This window comes from Xylocopa sonorina, unplaced genomic scaffold (assembly GCF_050948175.1).
Source record: "Xylocopa sonorina isolate GNS202 unplaced genomic scaffold, iyXylSono1_principal scaffold0014, whole genome shotgun sequence".
In the NCBI taxonomy this organism is placed as follows: domain Eukaryota; kingdom Metazoa; phylum Arthropoda; class Insecta; order Hymenoptera; family Apidae; genus Xylocopa; species Xylocopa sonorina.
In genome coordinates this window covers 1581056-1592494 of record NW_027490090.1, presented here as the reverse complement: position 1 = coordinate 1592494, position 11439 = coordinate 1581056, and the positions used below count along the sequence as shown (strand labels likewise).

The window sequence follows — 11439 nt, the reverse complement described above, 5'->3', positions numbered from 1 at the left end:
GAAATTGCAGGCATTACTGGTCGACGTAAGAAAACGGCTCATGATCGATTTTAATCTGACGTCTGTTTTCATTAATAAAGCCAGAGAGAGGCAGAAAGAGAGCCAAGAAGTCCACAGAGTGGATTATTTCAGCCATTTTTTAACTCGAACTAACCCTCGACTGTTAAACGTCGAAGCAGCGCCAGTTATAGGCGATTAATCCCTTTTTGTCCCATCGAAACTTGCCAGTTTAATGAAACTTCATCGATTGTGAATGAACAGACTCAAAAGTGAATTTTGGAAGCTTAATTTTTTTTTTTTTAGTAGTAAAATAATTTTTTTTTTTTTGTTGAGCTTTTTTTATTTCTCCGTCGTTTCTTCTTTCGATTTTGATATGGAACAGTGAAAAAAAAAGTTAGAAACCTCCACCAGCTCCAAGCCCTGATTTCTCTTTTTTTTTTAGCAGTAAAATTATTTTTTCTTCTATTTTTTTCTATTTTTTTTTTCTCAATCTTTTTCTTCATTTCTTCTCTCGATTTCGACATAGAACAGTGGAAGACAAAGGCTAGAAGCATCCCAGACACTCAGAAATGAAATTTCGAAGCTTGATTTTTTTTAAAAATCAGTTTATGAGTGAAATTATTTTTTTTTTTCTCGACATTTTTCTTCATTTCTTGCCTAAATTTCGACAAAGAACGTCGACCATCGAAATCCGCAAACCTCGACCAGACAACAGACGCATTCTCGACGAAAGTTTATTATCTCAGCCACGTCCAGCGAAGCGTTTCGCGCTCGCAGTCGAAATAAACCATAAAAAGCGTTAGACGTTTGTTTTCGAAGGCGCAGCTCTCGCTGTTGCTGCGTAAAACGCTCGAGGATGCCTCGAAAGCATCATCGAACGCCAATTCGCGGACAGAATTCGCGATGATCGATCGAAGTTCGATTAAAACCAGCGCCGCTGCCTCGTAAAATTCGAACTTGCCGCTTTCTGAGCCGATTCGAAGACCAGCGACGACGCCACAGCTCGAAACGAGCCTTTTAAACTGTCTATGAAACGTTTATCGAAGGTTTATTCGCCATTATTTCTGCGTTTATCGCACATGAAACGTTTAACGCGCCTTGAAATGAAAAATGACTGAGAAAAGATGCAATTATGGCAGTTTAAGAGTTAAATGCACGTGAAATTGGTTACTGCGAGAGAAGATGAGGTGGTTTTTAGGGTTTTTGAGGTTATGTTTGGAGTTAATTGAGAGGTTAGAGTTCGAGTTAAGCTCTGAAATTGAATTGTTATGAATTATTTGATGAATATTGAAACTTGAGACTCGAAACTTCAACTTTCAAGCTTGAGATTTGAAATTTGAAACTTTAAGCTCGAGATTTGAAGCTTCGAACTTCAAATTTCAAACTTCAAGTCTTCGACTCTCAAACTTGAAACTTTAAGCTTGAGATTTGAAGCTTCAAACTTAAAATTTCGAACTCAAGGCTTCAACTTTCAAGCTTGAAACTTGAAATTTCAAACTTGAAGCCTTCGACTCTCAAGCTTGAGATTTGAATCTTCAAATTTGAAATTTCAAACTTGAAGCCTTCGACTCTCAAGCTTGAAACTTTAAGCTTGAGATTTGAAGCTTCAAACTTAAAATTTCGAACTTAAAGCTTCAACTTTCAAGTTTGAAACTTGAGGCTCGAAACTTCAACTTTAAAGCTTGAGATTTGAAGTTTGAAACTTTAAGTTTGAGATTTGAAGCTTCGAACTTGAAATTTGAAACTTGAAGCCTTCAACTCTCAAGCTTGAAGAAATTTTCTAATAATTCATTTTCAACTTTCAAATTATTTGAAATCGCAATTAAAATAAATTTTAAATTCCAAAAAATTCTCTAACAATTCTCTTTTAATTTGCAGAAATAGTTTAAAGTCGCAACAAAAACAAATTTCTGACTAATCGAAGCAAATCTTGGAAAATTCGACTTCGACAAATCGCTCGAACGATCGCTCACAGACCTTTTTTCCCCTTTTTTCTTAGCAACTCGTGGACAGAGGGTGTTGTTTCTATGTTCAGTCGCTCAGGGTGAAATTTGTCACCGCGTGACAGAACAGATTTGGCTGTGGACTTTGTTACGTGACTCTAAAAGAAGGTTCCTCGGTTTCTTTCACGCGAGCCACGCGAGTTGACAATTATTTTTAGCCTTTTAAATACTCTCTCCTTTTCTACCTTCGAGAACAGCTGCGAAAGGTTTGTAAAATGTTTCGAAGAGTCAGAGAAAATGCGATGCGAAATTGTTGCACGTCGCATTTTAAGATTTTAATGGTCCTCGAGTGGACCTTTCGTCCATTTTGGTCCACGTTTTATAAACAAAATGACTTTAACTGTGCATTCTTTTCAGCTTAGAATTGTTATCATTATTTATGTAACTGAAATTTAAATGTTATGTTATTTTAATTATAATTATAATAATATGTAATATAAAATAATAATATAATATTCTAAAAACTTGTAGAAACCTAAACTAAATTTAGATAAAATAAAGAAGAAGAAAGACTGAATGAAGAACTTAAAAAAAACCTCTGTCAATGCATAAAATAAAAAGTATAGAAAAAAGAAGAAAGACTAAATAAAAAAATTGATAAAAAATATTCCCCAGCCCAAAATACACCTGAACACCCATCAACCCACAAACCCACAAAAAACAGCTGTTCAGACCTGTTCTAGAAGACTCTCGCGAGGCACAAAACAGATAAGACACTCGTACAGTCAGATTCTCTTTCTTTTCGAGGCTTCTGCTTCTAAAATTAGTGCCATTCTCCCAGAGCTTCATCCCTCTTCACGAGGCCTTATTATCCCCTACCCGTGGATTCAAAAGTGGGATCGCAGAAGCTGACCTGGTATCCCTCGCCATGTTTCAGAGAACGAACCAGCAGCATTCGCATTCCGTTCGCATCTCGCGCGATCAATCACGAAGATTCGTCGAGGCTCACAGTTTTGGTCCTCGTGTTCCTCGCCAATGATATACGAGACGTCCCATCGATCCTGCTCTCGAAATCAAAAATATTGTCCATTTATATTATGGACACCATATATCTTGCCAAGAGACGCCTGTATATTTTTCACAGCTGAGTGGGTTCCATTTCTTCCATAGTTTTGGATAAATTTATTTTTTAATATTAATTTCAGATTGTAATTTTCATTCTTCGATCTTTCTTCGCATAAATTACAATAATAGCTCAATCAAGCTTTCAATAAATTTTTCAAAATTCTCGAACGACTCTTTCCCTTCATTTTTCAATTCTCCTTCATTTAAGTTGCTATAGAAGGTCAACTAAGCTTCCAATTATTTTTTAAAAATTCTCAATTCACTCTTTCTCTTCATTTTTCAATCTTCTTTCATATAAATTGCTATAAAAGCTTCAAGCAAGCTTGCAATAATTTTTAAAAAAATTTTTAATTCACTCTTCCTCTTCTTTTTTCAATTTTTCTTCACATAAATTACAATAAAAACTCAACCAAGCTTCCAATAAATTTTTAAAAATCCTCAATTCACTCTTCCTTCATATAAATTACAATAAAAGCTCAACCAAGCTTGCAATAAATTTTTAAAAATTCTCAATCCACTCTTCTTCTTCATTCTTCAACTTTTCTTCATTTAAATTGCTATAGAAGGTCAACCAGGCTTGCAATAAATTTTTAAAAATTCTCAATCCACTCTTCTTCTTCATTCTTCAACTTTTCTTCATTTAAATTGCTATAGAAGGTCAACCAGGCTTGCAATAATTTTTTAAAAATCCTCAATTCACTCTTTCTTCACACAAATTATAATAGAAGCTTAATCAAGCTTTCAATAATTTTTTAAAAATTCTCAAATCACTCTTCCTCTTCATTCTTCAATTTTTCTTCACATAAATTAGAATAAAAGCTCAACCAAGCTTCCAATAATTTTTTTTGAATCCTCAATTCACTCTTTCGTCATATAAATTGCTATAGAAAGTCAACCAAGCTTCCAATAATTTTTTAAAAATCCCCAATTCACTCTTTCTTCACATAAATAGCTACAAAAAAAAAACCAAGCTTCCAATCAATTTTTAAAAATCCTCAAACCACTTTTTCTTGCTCGAAAAAAAGCTGAATACAGTTCATAAAGTCTATTTATATTTATAGAGGTCGAGATTAGGCGTATTTCTAGGTTATGATGCGACCATGGCGTCGATGGAATCGCTGGTCGCCTAAATTCAGGGGATTTGGAAGTTTTTTCATCAGAACGTAGAAGATTGTTTATGATGGACAGAAAGGAGGCTCGAAACAGTTCTGACCCAATTTTCACGTCCACCAAGACGCACCCTGCATGCCAAAATGGCTGCTTATTGAAGAGTCAACGATAAAAACGAAAAACAAAACAATTTGAGCTTTGAATTTACTCAATAAACTAAAATTTCTCCTTTTCTGCTTCAATTTTTCCAATTTTTGCCTTCAAATGCCTTCGATTTGACGAGAAATGAGCTCTGAATCCTTTTTTGACTCTTTTGTGCTTCGATTTTTCCAATTTATTGGATTGTTTCAGTTTGCAAATGTTTGGACATCGAGTTTTGTCGTAAAACTCGAAATGTGCTTCTGATAATCGACCTGACAATTCATTCTCTACGTTATTCAACAGATTTATCCTCCATTTTCTCAATTTCTTTCAAATATTGCACGTTTCTGTAAAGCAAAATTGTTTTGCTTTGGGATTTTTAAGTTCAGAGGCTGAAGATATTGAAAAAATGAGACACAGAGTGGATACTGAAAAGCTGAGGTCTTCTTTTATAAGAAAAACTATGTCACAAAGTCTACAATGTGTCTTTTTTCCTATTCATTTAGATAAAAACACTTGGTGGCCCACTAAAGTCGATATAAGCATTTCTTCACTGTTTATATCCAGGATAGAGGTTCCTGAGGGATACATGAATATTCTAGTCAGTATAAAGGAAGCTTTAGACCCTCTAGAATAAGAAAAACTACATTGCAAAGTCTGAAACATGTTTCTTTCCTTTTTAGATAGATAAAAAGAGTTGATGCAACAATAAGATCGATGTAGGTTTCACTGTTTATATGCGGAATATGCATTCCTGAGGGATACAGAAATATTCTGGTCAGTATAAAGGAAGCTTGAGGTCCTCTAGCATAGGAAAAACCACATCACAAAGTTTGTACGCGTTTTTTTTTTGGTAGTTTCAGAGGTAAAAGCACTTAGAGGACTACTAATGGGTTTGTTTTACTGTTTATGTCCAGGATAGACGTTCCTGAGGGATACATAAATATTCTAGACACTATGAAGGAGGCTTAAGGTCCTTTCACATAGGAAAAACCACATCACAAAGTTTGTACGCGTTTTTTTTTGGTAGTTTCAGAGGTAAAAGCACTTAGAGGCCTACTAAGAGGGTTTCTTTTACTGTTTATATCCAGGATAGACGTCCCTGAAGGATACATAAATATTCTAATCACCATATAGCAACCCTGAGATCCTCTCGCATAAGAAAAACCTGGTCACAAAGTCTGCAACAAGCTTTTTTACCTATTCACCAAGGTAAAAGCACTTGGAGGCTCACTAAAATTCTTATAGGCTTCTCTAACTGTTCATATCCAGGATAGACGTTCCTGAGGGATACGTTAATATTCTAGTCACTATAAAAGAAGCTTTAGATCCTCTCACATAAGAAAAACCACATACCAAAGTCTGCAACAAGCTTTTTTACCCATTTACAAAGGTAAAAGCACTTAACAGCCCCCAAAAATCGCTATTGGGTTTGCTCTAAAGTCCACATCCAAGCTTCCACGCCTCTCCAAACAAGTTTCTCTTTACTTTCTACATTAATACACCTCAAACTAATCCAAAAACATAAAAAAGTGTACAAAAAATCATTACTGTCGACAGAATATGAAGATTTACAAGTCCAACAGTTGTCGTCCAAGGCAATCCTCTTTCTTTAACCCTCGCACACAGGTCAAAGCTTCCCTCAACCACAAAACCTGAGGGAACAGCTCACTCTGGAACGCTTTACACGCTCCTCTGATTTATTCTCAGCCATTTCTCTTATCGCATCGCCTGCTATCAGCGAGAAAATGAAGATCGCGAAGGGAACGAAGCTGAGAAAGGAAAAGAGAGAAGCAGTCGTCCCAGTTTATTCGACCAGCGAACGAAACACGACTGCACTGTTTCGAGTGCCTCACTGCGAGGGGGATCGATATTTTAAAGGGCGAGTTGGACCAACTTTTCCACGCGAAACAGAAGAGTTGCTTCACGGATGAAGTAATGGCTTCTTCTGTTCTCCTCTGAATGGTTTTAGGGATATTAAATGGCGCCATATTTGCACGAATTAATGTTTTAAAGGGTCAAGTTCAATCTGAAAATGATTGCAGAGGATCTGAAGATTTAAAATAGCAATAATGAAGCGAAATGTGTTAATTCTGAGCTAACCACTGGCTGATATACTGGGTGGTCGCGAAGTAACGTGCGTCGAACAGAAGATTGCGGTTGCAATGAAATGAAAAGTGCAATTTGCAACAGCCAATGAGGGCATTGTAGGCTCGTGTGTTGGCCTCGATGGCCTCGCATTCTCGTCTCGAGCTGGACACAAGTGGCGCCTGAAGAAGAAGCAAAAAAAGAGAGAAAAAAAAAGGAAATGTGTTTTCAAAGAGCTTGAGAATTCGTCTACGCAAACAAAGCAGTTCAAAGTTTTCCTGGAGGTCGAGAAGAGACCAAGGCGAGAGATTCGTTTCAGTGACTTCGCTATTGTAAACAGTTAATTGTCAGTTAAATAATTCAGGCAAAATATTCTGAATTTTTTTTTTTTTTTTTTTAAGTACACGCACTAATTTTTTTCTAAGGCGTAATTTATTAGTAACCCTTTCTACAATATGTTAAAAATATTTTTCCATCATTGGTCTCATGTATAATAAATAATAATGATTAAGAAATTTCTTTACTTTATAGTTATCTGTTTTTTTTTTTGTACACGCGTTATATGAGAGAAAATTTTTTTCTAACGCGTAATTTATTAGTAACCCTTTCTACAATGTGTTAAAAATATTTTTCCATCACTGCTCTCGCATATAACAAATAATTATGATTATTAAATTTTTTTACTCCACAGTCGTCTGTTTTTTTTTCTTTTTAAGTTAACACGCGTTATATGAGGAAAAATTTCATTCTAACGCGTGATTAATTAACGAGGGACCATTAAGGACAGAAAGAAAATGGCGACTCACCTAAAGGATGTCCCCGGAACTGGCAGCCCTCGTAGTTCTCGTCAGTGGTCCCAATTGTCTGTTCTGCTCCGTTCGAGGCCTGCAGTAGATGATTTTTCGAAACGCTTTTCGAAAACTGTCGCTGAGGAACGCGTACAGGATTGGATTCACACAGCTGTTCATGTACGCCAAAATGTGGCTGGCTATTTGCACGACTATCGTCACGGAAGTCGTTGGATACGCCTTCAACGACTTTATCACTAGGATTACCTGTTTTTAACAAAAAAGAGACGTGCAAAAAATATTTCGTTAATTTTGAAAACCACTGACGCATATATAAATCACGAATTTTTGAAAAATTTTGGGACGAATTAATTGGAATAATTACAATTAATTAATTGGAATAAATACACCATTTTCAAAATAGAGCTGTGTAATTATAGTTGAACAATTCACCAACCTTAATCTACTGGGTGGCGAAAAATTGCTACTCTGACATTTAAAGATTGCAACAGCTGTTTTACAAATTCTCGCATCTCTTTTTTTTTTTTTAAAGGACTTAAATTACTTTCAAATTAATTTTCTTGAATTGTAATTGAAGAATTGACGAACCTGTATGGGACACCAGCAAAAAGCAAAGACGCTGACGACGACCAGCACCAAACTGGTGACTCTTCGTCTTCCTCGTCGACTCTCAGCGCTGACGCGGTCGCCTCGCCACAGTCTGATCAGCATGCAAATGTAGAAGAAGCAGATCAGCATCAGAGGCACCAGGTAGCTGACCAGGAAGAACCAAATTTGGAACATTGGCCAGTTGTACTGCGGCAGGATGCGACATGTCGTTTGGTTGTCTGATCTTGAGCTGCTCGCTTCCTGAAACTGAGAAAAAACCAAAAACTAGATCAAAATTTCAGAGAATGTTCCTGAAACTAAGAAAAAACCAACAAGTAGAGCAAAATTTCAGAGGATGTTCCTGAAACTGCCAGAAGAGCAAAAGCAAAAAGTAGAGAAAAATTTCAGAGGATGTTCCTGAAACTGCCAGAAGAGCAAAAGCAAAAAGTAGAGCAAAATTTCAGAGGATGAGAAGTGTTTTTTGACAAAAAATTTTTTTTGGTTTGCTGACTGTACTGACTTCAATATGAACTCGATAAAGGTATATTATACTTGAATCTACTAATTATAACTTTGTTAGTGTATTTTGCAAACTTTTTTAAAAGGCAGCTTCTAAGAAAGGAGAGAAATTGCGAGAAGATGAATGAAATTTGAATTTTCGCGCCAAGTAGTTGTGTGTAAAACACCATATACCCTTCATGAAGCTGCATTTCCCATAAAATTGCTCGATTTCCAAATTTGCTGAGTCATTTTCCACCTTTTTTCCTAATCAACATCCAAAAAATAGGAAAAATTGCAAAAAAATTAAATAAATTTGTATTTTTGCGACATGCACTAATTATAAAGTCCCATACACCCCCCATGAACCTACATTCCTCATAAAACAGCTTTAATTCCATCGTCTCTAACCAGAAACACCAAAAAACCAAACCCAATAACCGCAATATCGCTTGCATTCCCCCACTGACTGGCCATGGAATTAATATGTCTTGCCAAACACTGTCCATAAAACATCATACACCTCCCATGAAGCTGCATTTCCCATAAAATTGCTCGATTTCCAAATTTGCTGAGTCATTTTCCACCTTTTTTCCTAATCAACATCCAAAGAATAGGAAAAATTGCAAAAAAATGAAAGAAATTTAAATTTTCGTGCCAAATAGTGGCTATAAAATCCCATATACACCCCATGAAACTTCGTATTACATAAAATAGCTAAATTCCATCATCTCTACCCGGAAACCCCAAAAAACCAAACCCAATAGCCGCAATATCGCTTGCATTCCTCCTCATAAACGGCTCTGAAATTAATGTGTCGCGTGCAACTGGTTCGAAACTTCTCTGACCGAATCGAGCGCTGCACTTGACGCGCGCAGAAACCGAAACGCGATGATTTACACGCGCACGTCCCGTTAAATGGCACGTGTTATACACGCCGTGCTGAAATACGAGCTGAGAGCCAGAATAATCGCAATCTCACTGGGAGAAAACGTTTATTTCCGTTATTTCCGCTGAGCAGAACTCGCGTTCGAATTATTCGAACGCGCAGCGATCAGCTGTTCGCGTTCGACGATGGAATTTCGCGCGCTCTCAAATCGAGACGCGTTGTTATCGATCGCTCTGCGGTTCGAAAATAATTCTCGCGAATTGTGCTCGCCTCGAACGAAATAGATTTAGCGGAAATCACACGCGTACGCGTTATTTTAAGTCATCCTCTATTTTCGAGCTCCAACTTTGCTGCTGGTTTTGCATTCAAATCGACGATGGCGGTGGAAGTTGCGCTGATTGGCGGGATTTCGAAATCGAGATTCGAACGTGTTGGTTCGATTTATTTGGGCAATGGCTAACCTAATTTATTCGCGAACAGCTGATTGTGCATCTGCAAAGGATGTGGAATTCTTGGATGTTGAACGATGAGATTTTCTATACCGTGTGCCACACAAATTTTGAACTAATCCAATATTACATAATCCAGCCATTTTTGAAAAAAATCGAAATAAAAAATTGTAAGACAAATTTCATTATTCAGATTTTAAGATAATCTTTGTAATCAGTGGAATTCTTGAGTGTAAAAACGATGAGCTTTTGTATACTGGGTGCTACAAAAATTGTAAGATGGAACTTATAAGTTTCAAGATTGCATAAGTTTCAAAATTCGAGGACAAAACACATTAACAGAAGCGAAAGAAAAAAAAAAAAATAGTAAGAAATTAACTAGAGAACTAATAGAGTGGTAACGTGCCATTAATTTATATACCTGGTGACACGAAAGCAAAGGAAAAAGGATTGTAATTCAAGGACAAAACGTATAAAAAAAAATGTTTTAAATAGCCAGAAATTAACTTAAGAAAATTAATAAAGCGCTAACATGCCGTTTAGATACGCTCCACTACTTTATATACCTGGTGACACAAAAAAATCATCTTACCTCGCCATGAACAACGAAAGCTGGCGACGATATCGCAAGAATAATCGCCCAGGCGATGCAAATGGCAACGATCGCGTAATTCTCTGTCCTCCATGTAATTGAAACTATAGGGTGGACCACTGCCAAATATCTGTAACAATCAAAACACAATCATTCGTTAAAAAAAATTATTTAACATTTTTTTATTACTTTTTGCTTTTTTTTCGAGACACCCTATACATACATATACACACAAAGCATTTAAACATGATCTTTTGAATCAAAAAGCTTCAATAAAACCCTTCAAAATCCTCATTTTTAATAAAAAACTATCTACCAGGTGTCCAAATAGAAACAGTCGAATATCTCGAAAACTATTGAAGTTAGAAAAAAAAAGTTGATACAAAAGTTACTCGATACGAAGATTCACATCATCTGACATCAATTTTATCTCAATATCTGCATAACCAACAGAGATTCGACGATCAAATTCTTCTTATAAAACGAAATCATATTTTTGTTTCTGTAGTCTAGTAGAGCATTTCAAGAGGAATCCAACGACATGCAACACGACACGATTCCCGCAACTAAATTCCACATAATCGAGACTCAAAAATATAACATAACCTAAAAAAAAAATCAAAATTTAGGCTCACCTGTCAAGGCTCATGAGAACCAAAGTGTACACACTGGCGCAAGCAGTGACGATGATCAGATACTGCACCATTTTGCACCAGAAATTGCCAAAAGGCCAAAATGGCAGCGCGAAATCGGTCGTCGTGAATGGAATACAAAAAATGACGAACAGCAGATCAGCCACGGCCAGATTGATGATCAAAATGTTGGTCGTCGATCGCATGCTGGGATTCGCAGCGACGACAATCACGACTAACGAGTTGCCAATTAGCCCAAGAATGCCAATCATGCCAAAGAAAATTGGCACCACAATGGCGACGATCTTCTCCAAATTCCTCTCCTGCTCGAAATTTTCATCCTCGACAATCTCGTAGCTTTCGTTGCCAAAAGTCACGTTCATCGCCTCGTCCATCTTTCAAATCGTCATTAATTAATTAATTTCGACGAAATTTAGTGAAACAGCATTTTTTCACGTGTTTTGATGACGTCAGTTTCGTTTTTGGTTCAAAAACTTTGTCGTCGACGCGTCAGTTTTCGTTCTTTTTAAGTCCAGCCAGCGCATGTCGATAAAGAAGGTGGTCGCGCTATCGAC

At 36.6% G+C, this 11439-nt stretch overlaps 1 protein-coding gene across 1 annotated transcript; it reads right to left on the bottom strand.

The window, feature by feature from the left end:
- Window positions 1–7213: 7213 nt before the first annotated feature.
- LOC143431703 (allatostatin-A receptor-like) lies at window positions 7214–11173 on the bottom strand. Its single transcript, XM_076908642.1, has 4 exons — window positions 10868–11173; window positions 10233–10362; window positions 7805–8071; window positions 7214–7462 (listed from the first exon to the last, which is right to left on the bottom strand). The coding sequence occupies exons 1-4, from the start codon at window positions 11134–11136 to the stop codon at window positions 7214–7216; spliced, it is 915 nt and encodes a 304-aa protein (XP_076764757.1). The 5' UTR covers window positions 11137–11173.
- Window positions 11174–11439: the final 266 nt, after the last annotated feature.

Bases quoted from the DNA above. Each gene is read 5' to 3' on its own strand.
- LOC143431703 (XM_076908642.1), bottom strand. From the start codon at position 11,136: ATGATTGGCATTCTTGGGCTAATTGGCAACTCGTTAGTCGTGATTGTC. The intron at 10,363-10,867 runs GTGAGCCTAAAT...TGATTGTTACAG, and splicing joins GTTCTCATGAGCCTTGACAG to ATATTTGGCAGTGGTCCACC. The intron at 8,072-10,232 runs GTAAGATGATTT...GTTTTTTCTCAG, and splicing joins CTTTCGTTGTTCATGGCGAG to TTTCAGGAAGCGAGCAGCTC.